Source organism: Chlorocebus sabaeus, chromosome 9, assembly GCF_047675955.1.
Source record: "Chlorocebus sabaeus isolate Y175 chromosome 9, mChlSab1.0.hap1, whole genome shotgun sequence".
Classification (NCBI taxonomy): domain Eukaryota; kingdom Metazoa; phylum Chordata; class Mammalia; order Primates; family Cercopithecidae; genus Chlorocebus; species Chlorocebus sabaeus.
This window is the reverse complement of record NC_132912.1, coordinates 18,716,446-18,737,382: the sequence shown is the minus strand read 5'-3', so window position 1 is coordinate 18,737,382 and position 20,937 is coordinate 18,716,446. Positions and strand designations below refer to the sequence as shown.

At 38.7% G+C, this 20,937-nt stretch overlaps 1 protein-coding gene across 6 annotated transcripts in view; it reads left to right on the top strand.

Annotated features, from left to right (window-relative positions):
• NSUN6 (NOP2/Sun RNA methyltransferase 6) overlaps positions 1-20,937 on the top strand; it is a 107,759-nt gene that overhangs the window by 16,470 nt on the left and 70,352 nt on the right. For 4 of the 6 annotated variants that reach the window (XM_037983382.2, XM_008002433.3, XM_073018769.1 and 1 more), the window contains 4 exons: positions 6,387-6,496; positions 8,074-8,227; positions 13,054-13,135; positions 18,174-18,293. In XM_037983382.2, the coding sequence (XP_037839310.2) occupies positions 6,387-6,496; positions 8,074-8,227; positions 13,054-13,135; positions 18,174-18,293 (466 nt within the window). Of the gene's footprint in view, positions 1-3,387; positions 3,554-6,181; positions 6,243-6,386; positions 6,497-8,073; positions 8,228-13,053; positions 13,136-18,173; positions 18,294-20,937 lie in introns of those variants that run through there. The other 2 variants (XM_037983386.2, XM_037983384.2) reach the window with 2 other exon arrangements.

The window sequence follows — 20,937 nt, the reverse complement described above, 5'->3', positions numbered from 1 at the left end:
TTTCCATCTTTTTTTCCCCCCACCCAGGAGGGAGTCTTGCTCTTGTTGCCCAGGCTAGAGTGCAATGGCATGATTCCCGCTCACTGCAACCTCCACCTCCGTGTTCAAGCGATTATCCTGCCTCAGCCTCCTGAGTAGCTGGAATTACAGGCGCCTGCCACCACACTGAGCTAATTTTTGTATTTTTAGTAGAGACAGGGTTTGACCATGTTGGCCAGGCTGGTCTCGAACTCCTGACCTCAGGTAATCTGCCTGCCTCAGCCTCCTAAAGTGCTGGGATTACAGGTGTGATCCACTGTGCCCTGTTGATTTCCATCTTTTGTAGTTGCCATGTCACTCATGTCAGTACTGTCTTAGATGGTTTCTCACGGTTCTGGAGGCTGGAAATCCAAGACAGGTGCCAGTATGCTTGGGTTCTGGTGAGGGCCTTCTTCTGGGATGCAGATAGCTGACTTCTCATTGTATTCTCACATGCCAGAAAGAAAGTGGGTAGCTCTTTGGTCTCTTATAAAGGCACTGATCCCATTTATGAGCGTTCTACCCTCATAACTAATTACCCCCCAAACACATCTCCAAATACCATCACATTGAATTCGGGTTTCAGCAGGTGAATTTTGGGGACACAAACATTCCATCCATAACAAGCACTTTAAGATATATATATATATGGTTATTGCAATAGAATATTGAAAAAATGCTGTTGCACAGAAACTACTGATTAAGTAAAGGTGGCAGTCCTGCTGCACTGCAAGGAAGTATTTGGCATATGCAGCAATATCATGTGTTGTTTCAGTTTCATCCATCACCTTCCATTTGGTGTAGGGTTGTTAGTATGTGTAGGGTTGTGAATGTGTGCAGTTAAAATACCACATTGATAAAAATATATGCTTTTAGATTCCTTAACAGGACATTCCCATAATCTGTTTTTAATTCCTTAGCAACTTCATTTTTTAGCTATTCTAATACTTTTCTCTTAATCTAGGTGTATTTATAGTTGTTTTCTCCATCCTGTATTACTAAACTATTGGAACGTCATCTTTCTTTAATGTTGTTGATGCACTCTATTTGGAAACATTTCAATAAAAATCAAGCTTTTAGCATGTTTTATGGCCCTGCACCAACTTTTGCATTTCCTCTTTCATTTTTCCTCGTGAAAACTCCCTTTCAACAAAGCTGACTTAAATATTGATACTTGCATGTGACATACTATGTTTTTATATTGTCAGTCCTGGTGTCAGTGGATCCCCAAGACCACTCCTTGGTTCTGTGATTCTCTAAGAGGACTTAGGGAATTCAGCACATAATTGTACTTACGGCTATGATTTGTTGCAGTGAAAAAATATGAAGCACAATCAGCAAAGAGAAAACCAAACACAAGCTTCCAGAGTCCTCTTCCAGTGGAGCCACACAGGACTCCCACAGGAAATCCCCCAGTGATGAGTTGTGACCACATAGACTCACTGCCAAGATTCCTATTCAGGGCTCATCATGTAGATTCCCACTGCCTGGTACATACCCAAATTCCAGATTTTCAGAAGGAAAGCTGGTATTTACCATAAATCACAGTTTGTTCAGTAATTCAGGCACAGTGAGCCACACTTACCAATTAATAAGGAACCTTCCTGAAATCTCAGTTCCCAGAGGTCAGTCAAGGGCCAGCCTTACAAGCAGGCTTTTCAAAGATAACAGATCAGGCCTACTCTGTTAACTGTTTTTCTCCACAGTTCTCTGTTCCGGAATTCATCTTTTCCCCTCCATGTTATTTTCATAAAATCTAACACCACAGATTTCACTTTCACAAAACATGTTTTTGAATTTGTGCTATATGTGAGATATGTTGGTGTTACAAAGATGAATGAGATATAGTTCTGTAGTCTTAAGTCGGGAGACTTTGGTACAAGTCAAAGTGTTATGATAGCCACAGTAGAAGTATAAATTAAATGCCACTGGAGCATAGAATAGGAAGGACTGAGTACAAAGAAATTGTTAAATATTTTCTCTGAGCAGGTATTATTTCATCTGAGCCTTGAAGGTGAGGAGAAATTAGGCTGAAGGGCTGTTAAGGTGGGCAAGGTTATGCTAGGCAGAGAGAAGGCCTGAGGAAAGACATGAATGCTTGAAAATATGGTGGCTCCTGATAAAAGTGATCAGGTTTGGCTGTTCATTTTCAGAGTTGGGGGATGGGTGAAAGATGAAACTGAAGAAGTTGGGAGAGGCAGGTATGAAGTATGCATAATTTTTTTTTACTAAGGAATTTTTTTTTCATAGACTTTAGAAGCTACAGAATTTTTATTTTCGGGCGCAGTGGCTCATGCCTGTAATCCCAGCACTTTGGGAGGCTGAGGCGGGCGGGTAAGGAGGTCAGGAGGTTGAGACCATCCTGGCTAACATGGTGAAACCCATCTCTACTAAAAACACAAAAAATTAGCCAGGCGTGGTGGTGGGTGCCTGTAATCCCTGCTACTCAGGAAGCTGAGGCAGGAGAATGGTGTGAACCTGGGAGGTGGAGTTTGCAGTGAGCCGAGATGACGCCACTGCCCTCTAGCCTGGGCGACAGCACAAGACTGTCTCAAAAAAAAAAAAAAAAAGAATTTTTGTTAGTAATGATGAGATGTGTATTTTAGAAATACAATAGTGGTCGTAGTCTTCCAAACTGCTTAGAGATCATGACCCATTAGTAACTTGTGAAATCAATTTAATGTTTTCAATGAATATTTAAAAAAATAAATGGGATGTTTTATAATGTATTGCATTTCACATAGTAAAAATATTTAATGAAATGTGTGTGATACCACACACATACAGACATGTATATGTAGCTTCTTATATCAAGTTCTCAAATGATGTAAGAACTTGAAATAAGTTCTTTTATCAGGCATATTTCTTATATCAACTTATAGTCAAAAGTTTCAGAAACTTTTTCAAAAGATGAATTGCAAACCTGGAGAAAAGTTGGGAAGGTATTTCAGAGTCTTAGCTTCAACCATATGTATGGTGAATTAGATAACATGAAAATGTTTTCGCTACATACACCTAGGAGTACTAAGTGAAAAAAGACCATAGTAGGCCACAAAATGATGTAGTTGAGTGATTAATATTAGAGGTTAGGAATGCAGAATAATTGGAAAGAGAACAGCAAGCATGTGAGCTAATATTGGGGGGTTGGAGGTATGGGAAAGGAGGTGGTCTGTCTTCTAAATTTAGGCTCTTTGGTTTAAACAACAGAGTGTTAATAGTAAGGATGAGAAATACCCAGTAGTCAGTACAAGGCAGTAATGAAAAGTAGGTCTTTCTTGCCTTAGGATATAGGTTGGAGAAAAACGTGTTACTGAGAATACACAGCCGTAAGTTCCCTCCCTCATAAAGGCCTGGAATGCAAATTGCTGCAACCTAAATTGTCTTGGAACTTGCAAACTGGGAAATTAACTGTTTGGTCCCAAGCCAATTCCTGGGTGCTTGGCAAAAACGAAGTGACATCACTCTGGAGCAGCACTCATTCAATCCAAGCCAAACACTTCACGTTGTTAAAAGCTACACTAGGAATCAAACCACGGTGAGTAAGAATCAGCATATATAATAAGCTTCAGGGTTAGATTTCCCTCAAAGCTTTTAACAAATAGACCTCTTTGGCAGGGACTATAAAAATAGTTTTCTTCCAAGATCACATGAGATCGGGCATTTTCAGAGTGGTACGGCCGTAGACAAAACAGTTTTCTTAAAATGATTAAAAATGAAAGAATAAAACATAAAAGACCCTAAGGATAAAAAGGTAGAATTGAAAACAAATTTCTGGAAATAAAAATATCATCATTAAAACTAAAAACTCATACAATGAATTAAATAGTAGATTAGACCCAACTGATTAGAGAATTTTTGAATTAGGAGATGACCCTTAGGAAATTATCTAGAATGCAGCAGAGAGAAATTAAAAATATGAAAGTGAAATTGAGTCATGAAAAGAGCACTTTATATTTCCTTTTTTTTTTTTTTTTTCCGAGATGGAGTTTTGTTCCTGTTGCCCAGGCTGGAGTGCAGTGGCACCATCTCGGCTCACTGCAACCTGCGCCTCCTGAGTTCAAGTGATTCTCCTGCCTCAGCCTCCCAAGTAGCTGGGATTACAGGCAGGCACCACCATGCCTGGCTAATTTTGTATTTTTAGTAGAGACGGTTTCTCCATGTTGGTCAGGCTGGTCTAGAACTCCCAACCTCAGGTAATCCACCAGCCTCTGCCTCCAAAAGTGCTGGGATTACAGGCGTGAGCCACTACACTACACCTGACCAGCACTTTATATTTTTAATGAGTCCCAGGTATAGAGAGTAGGAATGATGGGGGAAAGACAATAATCACAAATGTAATGACTGAATTTCTATCATTGATGATAAATTTAATAAGTGTGAGCTTGAAGCCAAAAGTAAAAGTAGGTTCATATCTACATCAGAGTGAAACTGCAGAACACCAAAGACATAGAGAAAATCTGAAACCAATAGTAAAAGGCAGGAAGCTATTTCAGTAATCACAAAGAGATATGTGTCTAACATCAGGAGATAGGCCCACAAGACCTATCAGAACTAGAAGATAGCATGATTCCTAAATCAATCAATGTCAAGGCTTAGGAGGGCTTTAAGATGATGCTGAGTGTCTTAGTTTATTTTGTGCTGCTATAACAATACCTGAGACTGGATAATTTATAAAGAACAGACATTTATTTTTTATAGTGTTGGAGGATGGGAAGTCCAAGATCGAGGCAGTTGCATCTGGTGAGGGCTTTCTTGCTGCATCCGTACATGGTAGAGGGCACAAGGGCAAGAGAGAGCAAACTCACTGTTGCAAGCCCTTTTTATTATAGCATTAATTCATTCATGAGGGCAGAGTCCTCATGACCTAAACTGTTCCCAGTAGGCCTCACATTCCAACACTGTTGCACTAGGGATTAAGTTTCCAGCACATGAATATTGGGGGACACATCCAGACCGTAACACTGAGGCATCTAGTTTGGTTATCTGGGCAGATAATGATGCCTCATTCAAGATTGGAAACAGGATGAAAAGATTTGGGATCCTGCCAAGGAGTAGAAGCATGGATGAGGGAAAACTAACATTGTTTAGGACTTGCTGAGTTTGAAGTAACTGTGAGACATCTCTATATAGCTGTCCATAGGTAATTAGAAATATCAACTAAGAGTCTAGGCCGGGCGTGGTAGCTTATGCTTATAATCCCAGCACTTTGGGAGGCTGAGGCTGGTGGATAACCTGAGGTCAAAAGTTCGAGACCAGCCTGGCCAACATGGTGAAACCCCATCTCTACTAAAAATACAAGTTAGCCAGGTGTGGTGGCGGGCACCTGTAATCCCAGTTACTCAGGAGGTTGAGGCATGAGAATCGCTTGAACCCAGATGGCAGAAGTTACAGCAAGCCAATATTGTGCCACTGCACTCCAGTCTGGGTGACAGAGCAAGACTTGGCTTCAAAAAAAAAAAAAAAAAACCTAGAAAGACTAAACATTAGAATTTGTGGATTGTTTTGTGAGTGATTATTGAAATCATGAGCTTACCAAGGGATAGAATGCAAGGTGAGCAGAGATGGTCGCATGTTTTGGAAGCTGGCGGGGAGGGCCTCTAAGAAGTAGGCAGAGAATGAGCAATGAGAATGTTTGGGAGGGACCAGGAAGGAGTAGGTATAAAGCTGAAAAATTAGTAAGATTTGATGATTTGGCGATCATGGAATAGAAGACGGGATGCACTTAATTCCCCTAGCAATGAGTTGTGACAACCATCCAAGGAAGCTTATTAGAGACTCGGTGTTAAGGGTTTTTATTTAGGGCTGATCACTGTCGGTCCCTGATCTTTGGAACCCTGAGTGTTAGAAGTAATACAGATTTTAGTGGTCTAAAAAATGAATAGAATGTGAGAAATTGGAAAAGACTCAAAAAGGTGGGGCAGCAAAGGAAGGAAAAAATACTTATCTTCTTTTCCTGTCTTGTTTAAATTATTCATAATTTACCGTGCAATAATTTACCACTTTAGAAATGTTTTTGTAATTCCTTGTGTATTTTTCTATTTTAGTCTTTGAAGACAGAGAAAGTCTATTTTTCTTTTAATGCTATGAGAAACAGTAATGCTTGTTAAATGATTAAGCAATTTCTGGTGCCACTGTATTGCCTTCCACCAGATGGACCTCTTGATTTTTCCTTCCTCTCAAGTGCCCATCTCTGTGTTGCTGTTTTTTTCCTGTTTCCTCATTATGTATGCCTCTTTTTTCAGCTTTTTCTTATGTATTCAGGACAATTAAGACTAAAGAGGCTATTCGCGTTCAGACAGAACATGGGAAAAATTGGTAGGCATTGGAGGTATGTTTACTATTAAACTTCTTGTGTCTTACATTTCTAGGAAGAATATTAAAAAACAGCAGTGTGAAGCCATTGTTGGAGCCCAGTGTGGCAATGCAGTTTTAAGAGGAGCCCATGTCTATGCCCCAGGAATTGTGTCAGCATCAAAGTGTAAGTATTATGTTTAAATTTGTCTTTAAGGTTCTCTAAAATGTATGTGCATTTTCAAATGGAAAATTTATTGATTTGTCACTAAGATGTATTTCAAATTTACCTTGGTCGGATATTTTTCCAGCTTTGCATTTAGGGTTTTATCCGATGAGGACTAACTAGTCATCATATAAGGTTTTCTGACAGTTTTTTTTTTTTTTTTTCCTTCCAAATAAGGATATATTTGATGACAGTTGTTTTAGTGGATCATTACTGATGAATAGAGAGTACGTCAGTGAACTTCTGTTTTGTTTTCTTGACTGCATTGCCTTGAAACCTCAGAAAGCTGTCGTATCATTAGTGAGAGAACATCCAGAACCTGGAATCTGAACATTGGGATGAAACTTAGTATTCTTAATGTATTCACACAGTTGGCGACATACCTGTATTGCATATGCTTAGTAAGTCAGTCACTGTGGTTCAGTGGTGCCTTGTTGGACTTGAAATCAAGAAACATTTGCTTTGATCTGTAGAAAAGTTATTCAGTATCTGGGCCTCAGTTATGGTGTCCTTGAAATGAATGATTTGATCTGTATCAGAAGTGGGCCAACTACTGCCTGCTGGCCAAATCTGGCCTATGTCTGTTTGTGTGTGGCCCATAAGCTAAGAATGGTTTTTTCATTTTTAAAATGCTGTGAAAAGATACATATATAAAGAAGAATATGCCACAGAGACCTTATGTGGCTACAAAGCCTAAAATATTTATTTGCCCTTTACAGGAAAAGTGTAGTGACATCTGATCTACATTATTTTAACAGTTTTCTTAGCTCTAGCTAATAGGCTGTTCACTACTGTTGTCAGGTAATAGGCCAAATAAATTTATGATAGATTAGCTTTAAAAATGTTTTTTGGAAGTGGAATATAATTTCCCACTATAAATACCACTGGGAGTTGTTATAGAAAATACTGAAATGCCTACAAAAACTGGATTTAATCAGCCATATAAAACAACTCTGTACACTGTATACTGTAAAAGGTATTCTAAGTGTATACACACACATATATATGTGTGCATATGTATGTGTATATATATATGAATGGCTTTATATGTTTATCATTAAAGTCTCTGCCTTAATTGTGCTGTCACAGCAAAATAGCAAAGAAATACAAACAGGGTTATGGGATTTAGAAATATTTCTTTGAAAGATTTTAGGGTACATATTTGAAGAATCCTTTTGAAGGAAACTTAGAACTTTGAGGTTTGAGCTGAGATGTCAAGATTTATAAGAACTCTTTTAAGGCTTGGGGGAAATAATTTGGCTCAGCTACAGATTTCCAGTTGAGGGCAGGATGTTTTGAAGCTGTTCTATTTCTTTGTTTTCACTGAAAAAGATTCTTCAGTGAGTTTTATTGTTAGGGAATATTTTAAAGTAAACGACAGATTTTCTATTAAAGATTATATTGAGATAATGAGCCAGTTTGAACTGCTTCATGCCCACTATTGATGCCTCTAGAGATCGCCAGTCTAGCTCAAAGAATGTTCACGATTCTTCTGCCAAAGTGTAATTCAGTGTAATCTGATTTTCTTCCTTCTCTAGTTATGAAAGCTGGAGATGTTGTTTCTGTATACTCTGATATTAAAGGAAAATGTAAGAAAGGAGCCAGAGAATTTGATGGAACAAAAGTATTTCTTGGAAATGGGATTTCTGAACTAAGCCGCAAGGAAATCTTCAGTGGATTACCTGAACTGAAGTATGTCATCAGGTGTTTTGGGGAAATCAGCATCCTTTTTGTGGGTCAATGAAAATTACAAATAATGTAAAATGTATCTAGTTGCGTTATATGAGGGGGTTTTTTGGCTATAAATCTAGCTGGAAAAAAATTGTTTAACCCATATTTCCATGATTTTTGATCAAAAAGGGTAACTGATCAAATTAAAGAGCCTCATTAGGCAACCAGTTACATTTTAATTGTCAAATGATTTTACTTGTCCTTCTGAATTTTATTTTTTTGAAATATTTTCATCTTTAAGAAACAATGCTCATTTTGATGGAGAATGAATCTGATGATCTATCCAGATCAATTTTTTTTTTTTTTTTTTTTTTTTTTTTTGAGACAGAGTCTTGCTCTGTCATCTAGGCTGGAGTGCAGTGGCATGATCTCGGCTCACTACAAGCTCTGCCTCCCAGGTTCACACCATTCTTCTGCCTCAGCCTCCCAAGTAGCTGGGACTACAGGTGCCTGCCACCACGCCTGGCTAATATTTTGTATTTTTAGTAGAGACGGGGTTTCACCATGTTAGCCAGGATGGTCTTGATCTCCTGACCTCGTGATCTGCTCGCCTCGACCTCTCAAAGTGCTGAGATTACAGGCATGAGGCACTGCGCCCGTCCTATCCAGATCATTTTTAACATTCTTATTTGTCAAGAAAAAGTTTGATTTTAATATAAATTAAACATTTTTTAATTAAAAATAAATTTTACCAGAAACCTAGCACTCACATGAATATTTGTGGTTAAAAATGAATGTTTAGGCTTGTTCAAACTAAATTCAAATACAGTCTGTTCTAAATCCTTTCTTATTGCTAGTGGCCCTAAATAAATTGGTGGAAAGTCCAGGCTCTTATTTTACTTAGTTTTTTCAGGCTGTTTGAGTTCAGTGGACAGCTCCATTACTCCAAAGTTCATGGCTGACATAGACATGCTGAAAGCTGTGAATTTCTCCATTTACAATTGGACAGTATCCCTGATGGGAAGAACAGTTGTTTATGTTGCAACAGTTTGGGTTTGTAGTTGAAATTCATTTGTTCTTCTGAAGAAGTTGACTGTTGGATTCCCTAGATCTAGGTAGCAGCACATTCCAAATGACCAAGAACAAAGATTTTATTCTCCTTAGACGGCTTCATGAATATAAAGATTATGCATATATCTGCTATGTTTATCTTTGGACCTGTAATAGATAATTGATATTTTGACTACCTCCATTAGTTCATTGTTAATGGTATACTCTTCATTCTCTTAGGTTATTTGATGTGGTTCCAGTTATTGTGTTGAATAATGTTTTCTGAACAATGTTGTGAATAATTTTTTGTTAGTGGAAGTTAGGAGGCAAACAACTTTTCAGTCAACTTTTGGCCGGGCGCGGTGGCTCACTTCTGTAATTCCAGCACTTTGAGAGGCCAAGGTGGGTGGATCACTTGAGGTCAGGAGTTCAAGACCAGCCTGGCCAACATGGTGAAACCCCCGTCTCTACTAAAAATACAAAAATAAGCTAGGTGTGGTGGTAGGTGCCTGTAATCTCAGCTACTCAGGAGGCTGAGGCAGGAGAATTGCTTGAACCTGGGAGGTTGCAGTGAGCCCGAGACTGTACCACTGCACTCCAGTCTGGGTGACACAGCGAGACTTCAGAATGTCAAAAAAGGAAAAAAAAGATTGATGTTTAAACTCAATGTATTCAGTTACACTTTTGCAAGTTTTGTCTCTTTCTGTGTGAGAAGCAGGCTGCTATGATAGAAATGCTGCATGTACACCCTGTTTCTTATTTATGTTCCTTAAAAAATTTTAAACCAACACAACTAATGGTACAATTGTTTTTCAATTAGTGAATTTGAGCCTTTTGCTTTCTTGAATTCCAGGTGGGTTGAATCATTCATAGATTCATGGAGGCAGGTTAATTGACTAACAGATTGCATTAATATATGCAATCTTGTACTTTGCATTATTATATGGAGATATGTGGCTACAGAAATATTTTTTAAAGAAACATGCAATCTCATACCTGAATAATAATTGACTTAAATTATTCTTTATTATGTTATTTTGAGTTCAGTGATTTATAGCACTCACTTGTTCTGGTAGGCATGTTCAGAAGGAGATAGTCGAAGAGCACCAGAACCTAAAGTGGCAGTTAGGAACTGAGTAGGACGACAGGCGTGAACATTTTCAAGTTTCAGTATTTTTAGAGGACTGGAGTCCTGCAAGTCAGAAAGTCATTTAAATTATGGAGTGATCAGACTCTGGAATTCAAGATATTCAATAATAGTTGTAGATTCTGGGTGTTGATCAAGGTAAGAGTACCAGGTGTCACAACAAAGGACTGACTTGCTTTGGTTTTTCTTTTAGAGACAGGGTCTTGCTCTGTCACTAAGGCTGGAGTGGTACGATCAAAGATCACTGTAACTTTGAATTCGTGAGCTCAAGTGATCCTCCTACTTCAGCCTCTGAGTAGCTAGTTCTATAGGCACATGACACCATGATCAGCTGATATTTTATTTTTATTTTTTCATAGATATGGGGGTCTTGCTATGTTACCCAGTCTGGTCTTGAACTTCTGGTCTCAAGCAGTCCTCCCACCTTGGCCTCCCAAAGTGCTAGGATTACAGGGAGGAGATGCCACACCCAGCCAGGACTGGTTTTCAAATGTGAGTCAGTGACATTTCAGAAGCTTCGTTTGTATATTTTCTGCTCAGGGGCAGGGACTATTTGCCTTGAAAGTGAATACAGTGGTTTAATTTGTTCCTGACTGGAGCAGTGACTGAGTTTTAACCTCTGATTAAAAGTGCACATTCATGGATTTCAAGTGGTAAACAAATGAGTAAGGTGGTAAAGGGGTGGGAAGAGGAGGAAAAGGAGTCAGCATTTACTATATGCCAAAGGCTGTTAGAACTGAGGGAGCCAGGCATAGTGGCTCATACCCGTTATCCCAGGAGCTCCGGAAGCTGAGGCAGGAGGATTGCTTGAGGCTAGGAGTTTGATGCCAGTCTGGGCAACATAGTGAGACTCTGTACACACAGACACACACACACACACACACACACACACACAACATAGTGAGACTTTGTCCACACACATGCACACAGATACACACACTTACCTGGCGTGGTGGTGTGTGCCTGCAGTCCCAGCTACTGGGGAGGCTAAGGTGGGAGGATCACTTGAACCTAGTAGTTAGAAGCTGCAGCGAGCTATGATTGTGCCACTGCGCTCCAGCCTGGGTGAGAGAATGAGACCCTGTGTCTAAAAATAAATAAATAAATAAACAAACAACAAAACCAAGGGGAGTTTATAATCATACCACTGCAGTAATAGTCCACAGATATCTACTGACGTTATTTTACTGTAAAGACCAACATAAACTTATCCTGCCAACATTAGATAGAGTACATACCATCAGTGTAGACGCATCTCTGCCGAGATCAACTCATAAGCTGTTGCATAAGCTAGCTATGAACTTGTCTACTGCTTCTAAGACTTTATCTTTGCTCATCCTAATGGGTCTCTCCTTTGATTGTACCCTTAAACCAGGTTTAAGTCATGATTTTTAAAAACCATTTTTTAAAAATTGTGTTTATTTGGGTGCTCTGCCGCCCAGGCTGCAGTGCAGTGGCAGAATCATAACAAACTGCAGCCTCCAACTCCTGGGCTCAAGGGATCCCTCCGCTTCAGTCTCCCAAGTACCGGGACTACAGGTACACTCCACCATGCCTTGATCATTTTTTAAATTTTGTGTAGAGATGTTGCCCAGGCTGGTGTCAAACTTCTGACCTCAAGTGATCCTCCTGTGCCAGTCTCTCAAAGTGCTCGGATTACAGGCATGAGCCACTGTGTCAGCCTAAATCCTGATTTTTATACTTAGACTGTACTTTTTTCTGTGCCGTCCTAATCCCCGGAACACTCTTTGAATTTCTCCTTTTGCTTGCTCTCTCTGGTTTGGCCTGACACACAAGGCCAGGCTTGGCTTTGTCTGACAGGATTTGGGTGTTCTTTCTCTGCTTCAATAGCCTCTGACAACATCTCTGAGATTGTGATGTTTGTCTTGATGAGTCACTCTCCACCAGGCCATCCTGAGTCCTGGCCCTTCCTGTTCTGATCAGTTCCACTGCCACTCCTAAAATGGGACAAAGGTGGAAAAGGTTATCCTTGGGATTGTGTCAGTACTGGGCAATTATTCTATAAAGAGCTGACAGGAAGTAGTAAAGAATGAGGTAGTGTTTGCTTTTTAGTCTGTTCAAATCTCTGCAGACATTTGTGCTTAAATGAAAAATTTATGTAACTTTTTCCTTTTTAGTTCTGATGGCTTCCTATTCTGCGGGTAGAAATTCAAAAACAATTAACAGGACTACTTTATGTATTTTGTTGTTGAATAAAAGAGTTCTTTTTTTATTTTTTTATTTTTTGAGACAGAGTTTCACTCTTGTCACCCAGGCTGGAGTGCAATGGTGCGATCTTGGCTCCCTGCAACCTTTGCCTCCCAGGTTCAAGTGATTCTCCTGTCTCAGCCTTCCAAGTAGCTGGGATTACAGGCACCCACCACCACGCTCGGCTAATTTTTTGTAGTTTTAGTGGAAACAGGGTTTGTCCATGTTGGTCGGGCTGGTCTTGAACTCCTGACCTCAAGTGATCCTCCCTCCTGTGCCTTCCAAAGTGCTGGGATTACAGGCTTGAGCCACCGCACCCAGCCAAAAGAGTTCTTTAAAAGAGCATCTTATGTTTGACAGGCTATTTGAGAATGTTTCTGGAAACATAGTTTGTATAGACCATGGAATTTATACGACTAATGTTAGATTTCCTATTTTTCAGAGGCATGGGCATAAGAATGACAGAACCAGTATATCTCAGCCCTTCATTTGACAATGTACTGCCCCGTTACTTATTTTTACAAGTAAGTATGTATAAAAGTAAAATATTTAGTGACATTGAAACATACATCAGTGAATTATTTGAAATCTGGGATTTTTTAAAATTTAAGATTTTTTTTGGAGTCTGCTTATATACACTGATCTACCTTTGGTTAAGCAGTAAGAAAAAACTTTACAAGCATTCTTCTTTCTTTTCTTTTTCTCTGTTGATTTTTAAACTATTTTTTCTATCTTTCTTTGCCCAAGGGTGATTTAATAACTGATTCAATATACTGCTTTCCATCTCAGAATATTAATCCCTGAATATTGCATGCATTTTATATACATGTGTAGTGTTCCATTAGTAAATCATTTGATTTGTTATAGTCTGTTGGTTGGGTAGTGTTATAACTCACAATATAAGAGGAAGATAACTGAAGACCAGATCTGTTAGGGCTCTTGTCCTATGTCACACTACTGGTAACTGGTGGTATCTGAATTCAAACCTTAAGTCCAAATGTCATGTGCTGCCCCACCTTCTCTGTCCAGTAATTATTATTATTATTATTTTGAGACAGGCTCTCTGTTGTCTAGGCTGGAGTACAGGTACAGTCATAGCTCACTGTAAGCTCGAACTCCTGGGCTCAAGCAATCTTCCTGCCTAGCCTCGCAAATAGTTGGGACCACAGGTGTGCACTATTATGCCCCACTGATTTGTTTGATGTTTTTGTAGAGATGAGGTCTCACTTTGTGGCCCAGGCTGGTTTCAAACTCCTGGCCTCAAGTGATCCTCCTGCCTTGGCCTCCCAAAGTGTTGGAATTGTAGGCGTGAGCCACCATACCTGGCCTTTGCCCAGTATTTAGTCAACAGACATTTTATGAATTCAGAGATTATTTCTGGTGTGAACAAACGGAAAAACAGATGTTTATTATCTAATTGCACATTGGTAATGTTCTAACACATTAGAATATGTAATCTAACATATAATTGTTTATGAATAATTTTGGGGATTTTTGCTAATTTTAGTTTCAGTGTTTTTTTTGTGGTGGTTTATTATATAATTCATTTGAAACACTTGTTTTCATTTGGCAATGTAGCCCTGAGTCATTGCTAGTGGTACCTGCACTCCTTCAAGTTAGTAATGTTTAATGCAATGTTAGTTTTCTGTGTGGTTTGACAATACCTGCTCATCTCATAGTTTAAAGTGTGTGTGGGTTTTGTTTTTTTGTTTTTGTTTTGCTTTTTGTTTTGAGACAGAATCTTAATCTGTCACCCAGGTTGGAGTGCAGTGGCATGATCTTGGCTCACTGCAGCCTCAACCTCCCAGGCTCAGGTGATCCTCCCACCTCAGCCTCCTGGGTAGCTGGGACTACAGCATGCACCACCACAGCCAGCTAATTTTTTGTATTTTTAGTAGAAATGGGGTTTTGCCATATTGTCCAGGCTGGTCTTGAATTCCTGGGCTCAAGTGGTCATCTCGATTTGGCCTTCCAAAGTTCTGGGATTACAGGCATGAGCCACCGTGCCTGGTCATTATTTAGTTTTGAGTTTATAAAAAGAAATCTAGTATAGTGCAAATTTTCTTTTTACATTTTTTGCTATCTGTAGCAGCATTCTTTTGTCTTAAAATCAGTTTAATGATGACTTTATGAAATATTGTGAGTCATTTTGTGATTCATACTGTCCAGACTACCATAGAGCCATATTCTTTGTCACCTAATAGCAAGGGACATAAGAATTTCCTGCCAGAATAAAACTTTTGTGTCTGAGGGCAGAGTTTAACTTTTTGTCATTTCTCTATTGAAAGCTGTTTTATTTTATGTAGTCTATTTTGATGGCCAGTTTCTGATGGCCAGTGAACTTATAAGGGATACTAATGGTAATCTTAGCTAACACTGACTGAGTGCTTATTGTGATCCATGTACTGAGCTGAGTGTTTTACATATATTTTTTCATTTACTTCTTACAAACCATCAGTTTCATAGAGAAGGAAATAGAGGCTTAGAAAATTAAAGTGCGTGGTAGGCATTAGTAGTTTTTGGGCGATTAAAGGAGTGGTTTGCTGTATGCTGCATAGGTAAAAGTTTGCAGAGTCAAATTCTGATTTCAAGCCTGTATTCTTGGCCCCATGCCAGTGCTCCAGAAGTAACCCATGGAAGATCTGCATCTGAATCACCTGCAGGGCCTTTTGAAAATGCAGTTCTTGGGTCCTAAGTTAGATTTACTGAGATCCAAGTTCAGGGGGTGAGGACTTTAAACAGTTCACATATTACATTAAATTTCTCAAGTGCTTCTTTGACAATTTCCCAAAAACTCTGTGGTCAGTGTTGAGTTAGCATTAGTTGATCTTTTTGTGTTATATCTTCCTTTTCAAACTGGTTCAGGAGTACCAGATTCTTAACTGGGTCTTATCCATAAAATCTAAATAGCTTAATTCAGTGCAGACCAGAACCAGGTGATACTCGTTTCTCTAAGGAAAATTCTGAAAGAACGTGCAGAACAGTACGTTTAAGAAGAATGTGAAATTTTAAAAATTTATTATTATCCTTAAATGTTTACATACGTAAAGATTCTCACAGATGGAACAAGTTTCACATTTACATATAATGGTAATATAAAACGCATTTGGAATGTTTCAACAAGTTGCCTTTCTTTTCAGACAAACCTTGAATATTCAAGTGACTATAAAGTGGATTAAATGACAGTCTCTAAAAGTGCATCATGTGAGAGGCATCATTTAAATGGAAGTACTTTTCAATAGTGTTAAATCATTACAATAGTTGCTGATACTTTAATAACAAATTGAAAATTATTTTTGCTTTTGTCAGTATCCATGCTTTACCTCTCTAATAGCTAAGAAGCTCCTAGTAGCCATAATTAGCAGTTTTCATTTTGGTTTTAGGAATTGATTAACTTAGATCTAATATGGAAGATGCCCAAGCCTTTCACAGGTCTCAGCCAACAAAGGGAACCTCATTATCTCATAAATTTTATAATGTAATCACGCCATTCACCAATACTGCAGTACATTTGTATGTATCAAATCACTTGGAAAACTTGTGCTATAGGTACCTAGAGTCTATTCCTGGAATTTTTTTTTTTTAATAAAGATTTTTTTCCTACTTTCTCTCATAAGGTTGAAAAGTTTTTATTTTAGAGTAATTTCAGAATTACAGAATAGAATTTTAGAATTGTAGATTTGCAAAGATAGTCATTTATACGCTTCACCCAGTTTCTCTTAAGGGTAATATACTACCATGGTACATTTGATAAAACTTAGAAACCAACACTGGTGTGTTACTATGTTACGAATGTTGTGGGCGATAACTCCAAATGCTGTGAATACCACATTACCATAAACTCCAAGTGAATTCAGATTTCACCAGTTTTTCTCATAATGTCCTATTTATGTTTAGGATCCAATCCAGGATCCCACACTGCATTTAATCATGATGTCTCTTCTGGCCTGTGATAGTTGCCCAGTCTTGCCTTGTTTTTAAGACCTTGATAGTTTTGAGACTGAGGTATTTTGTTGAATGTCCCTCATTTTGGATTCATCTAGGCTGGGGTTGTTGGATTTTTGAGAAGAATACCACAGAGATGAAGTGTCCTTATCATATTAGGGGGTACATGTCATTTGTATTTATTTATATATTTTTAGACGGAGTTTTGCTCCTGTTGCCCAGGCTGGAGTGCAATGGCACGATCTCCGCTCACTGCAACCTCCGCCTCTTGGGTTCAAGTGATTCTCTTTCCTCAGCTTCCTGAATAGCTGGGATTACAGGCATGTGCCACCACATCCAGCTAATTTTGTATTTTTAGTAGAGACGGGGTTTCTCCATGTTGGTCAGGCTGGTCTCGAACTCCCGACCTCAGACAATCTGCCTGCTTTGGCCTCCCAAAGTGCTGGGATTACAGGCATGAGCCACCACGCCTGGCCATCTCACAGTTCTTGAGGATGTACTCATGGATGTATTGTTCAGTCTTTTGTTAAGAATGAACTGAAACCTTTAAGCTTTAAGAGGCACAATTGGGAGGATCCCAAATTTGAGCCCAGCCTAAGTAAAATAATGAGACTCTGTCTCCAAAATAACCAAATAAATAACTCCATGCTTATTAGACTCTGTTTTTCTTACCAAGTAATTTTAGAAATGAGTTATTTTATGATACTATTCCATCTGTTTTATTCAAGGCTGTCATTCTATAGCAAGTAGTCCTTATATAATTAATACTAATAACAAATTAATGATTTAATATGACTTACTGCTATAGATGAAGTATGTTTTGGTTGTATAATCTCATAATATATTTTTAGGTGCCAGTCAGAAACAGCCAGGTTTGGGTTTTTTTTGTTGTTGTTGTTTGTTTGTTTGTTGCATTTTAATTCGTTTCCTATTGAAATGTGGTGGAGGCAGGGACCCAAACATGCCTTTTGGATGATTTAGCAGCGTAAAACAAGGCGTCTTAAATGAGAGTTAGATGACAAGGTGGCCAAAATGGCAAAGTTAGATTCTTGGTTAACTGGAAGAAACCAGTTATTTAATATTTATGTGTTCCCAAGTGGAGTTTAAATTATTAAACAGTGCTGAGACTGAAGTACTCTCAGATGGTATGCCTATATGAAAATGGCATGCTTTTGCACTAAAATGTTGAGTAGTGACCACTGAGACCAAAATTTTGTATGTTTTTTGGGAAAAAGATCCAGAGTGGTCGTGTAATTTTAGAGGTCTCTGGCTTCCAGAATATTGAGAACCGTTGGGATTCAGAAAAGGAAATAATGTGGGTTATTTATTTATTTATTTTTGCTGGTACCCAGAAAATACTGATAAGGCAGAAACCCTGAGTTGAGTGAAAAGTGTGTCATGTATGTTTTTGTGCAGTTGGTGTGTATGTAAGTCCGGGAGATCATAGGATATTCTAGGAAATTGTGAATTTCCTAACCTGAGTATATTTATAAAAACCGTCCTCTTGGCAGACGTGAGGATGCTATAGTGGATTACCCCCAAAAGATTCTTTATATTCTCTGGTTCTCAGAAATGCTTTAGGATTATTGATAATCAATTACATTTTTTTCCTTATAGAATTTGCCATCTGCCTTAGTAACTCATGTACTAAATCCTCAACCTGGAGAGAAGATTCTAGACTTGTGTGCAGCACCTGGAGGGAAAACAACACACATTGCAGCACTAATGCATGATCAGGTGAGACCGTCTTCACAGCAAAACCACTCTCAAAGTAGTGTATATTTCACAGTGTGTAATTTCTGAAACATAGAGCCATTCACCCATTCACAGTCTCATTTAGTTCAGATTCAGCCAAAATGAAAACTATTCAGTTATGTCAGTCATTACATATTAAGCTCAGTAGACAGTGATCATTTATGAAGACTGTCTCAAGACCTTGAATTTTATAATTTCCTAATATGATTATAGAATTGTTATAAAATTAAATTTAATACATTTAGAGATTATTTCATATTCTTATAAGATTTAGTACTTGTTTAAACTATTAATATATATTCTGCCATTAAAAACTAATTTCACAGTACATTATCAAAGTGTGAAATATGTGTATGTTAAGATATATAAACATAGTTCTATAATACATAAACATACACATACATATAGAATATTTGCTATTTAAAGTTATCATTTTGGTCTAAGAAATATCTCTAATAGAAAAGGATATTTTTTAAATACTGAGAATGAGAATCAAAAAAAAGAAAAGGATATTTGTTGTTTAAATTTTGAGGAATGTAATACTCATTAGAGAGGATATGCCTGTCTGCTTATTTATACTCTTTTTTGCCTGAAAAGAATTTAAGGTGGTAACAAAAACTCTTGAAGGAAAAATGCATTAAATACCACTAGGGCCTAAAATAAAGCACCTGAAATAAGAAGAGTTGATTTTGTGGAGTTGCGATGTTTAATGCAAATCGTTTTTCAGTTTATATGGAAGATTAAAGATTGATCATGATAGGAATTGAGAAAGTGTTAATTCTCCATTAAATTATGGCATATTTATTGTATTTGCTTGAAGGTAATTATTCACAGAGATTTGATTCCCTCTTAGTAAAAAAGTCTTTCCAAAGGGAGTCTGGATATTATGGGTGTATCAGTTTTCTGTTGGTTTTATGATGTGTGAAGACACAAAATTGTGGCGGCATAAAACTAAACATTTTGGGGGCTCAGGAGTCTGTGGGTTTCAGCTGATCGCTGCTGGGCTCACTTGTGGACTGGTCAGCTGCAGGTGAATTAGGTGTTTTTGATTATCTTGGCTGGGCCTATTCACCTGGGCTTGGATGGTTGTTGGCTCATCTAAAGTGGCCTCAGCTGAGACGACCAGGATGCCCTGCCTCTGGCCGACGTGTAGGTTCTCCTCTGGCTAGGACCAGCAGACTAGCCAAGCAGAGGGCAATAGTTGGGGGCTGGTGATGGCAGAGAGCAAAACAGAGCAAGTCCAGCTGTTCAAATGCTTTTCATGGTATTAAAAAAATCTCTGTTTACATCACATTTACTGTCATCCTGTTTATTGGCCAAAACAAATCACATGGCTGAATCCAATCAGAGTGGCAGCATATTGGGTATTGCAGGATTATCTAGTGAAGGAGGAATGTACATTCAAAGTTGAAGAATTGAGGCTATGTAGGCAGTCAGCCACAGTGGGGCAGCAATGCAGCCACAAACAACCGGAATAGAAATATTTGAGCCAGAATTGGATTATGAGGTTAAGAGATCGAGACCATCCTGGTCAACAACGTGTGAAACCCTGTCTCTATTAAAAATACAAAAAAAAAGTAGCTGGGCGTGGTGGCATGTGCCTGTGGTCCCAGCTATTTGGGAGGCTGAGGCAGCAGAATCGCTTGAACCTGGGAGGCAGAGGTTGCAGTGAGCCAAGATCGCGCCACTGCACTCCAGCCTTGTGACAGAGTGAGACTCCATCTCAAAAGAAAAAAAAAATTTTTTCAGCCAGAAATGAATCGTAAATTTTGTTGCTGCTTTTGTTATTTGTTTTAGTAGGTAAGGAAATCTTTTACGACTGCAGCCTCCAGGCTTGTAGTTTTGTAAAAGTAGCCTTCAGCTAGTTTCTCCTTTACTGTGTAATACGTTTGAACCTTATTCTAGTTGTTGACCACTTTTCGAGCTCAAATCACTTTAAATGGTTTTCCTGCTCATCAAGGTATTAATTGAAAGTGCCTATCACTAAACCTGGTAGTATTTGAGTAATATTTACAAATTTTCTGCACTGTAGGCTATGCCATTGCTGCATATGGCATACAAGGGCAGTGTAAAAGAAAGGGAAAAAGAAGCAAGAAAATACATAGAAGAGTCATTCTCACTGTATTTGCAATTTCATTTCATAGTATGTTTTAAAATATATGAATGTCACAGGCTGGCTGGCTGGCTGGCTGGCTTTCTTTCTTTCTTTCTTTCTTTTTCTTTCTTTTCTCTTTCTCTCTTTCTTTTTGTCTTGCTGTGTCGCTCCGGCTGGAGTGCACAGTGGCCCAATCATGGCCTTACTGCAACCTCCACCTCCCGAGTTCCGGTGATTCTCATGCCTCAGCCTCCCAAGTAGTGGGAATTACAGGCGCACACTACCACGCCCGAATAATTTTTGTATTTTTAGTAGAGACAGGGTTTCACCATGTTGGTCAGGCTGGTTTCAAACTCCTGGCCTCAAGTGATCTGCCTGCCTCAGCCTCCCAAAGTGCTGGGATTACAGGCATGAGCCACTGCACCAGCCCACAGTGCATTCTTAAAATTTTGGCCTCTTTTTTTTTTTTTTTTTTTTTTTTTGAGACGGAGTCTCACTCTGTTGCCCAGGCTGGAGTGTGGTGGCCGGATT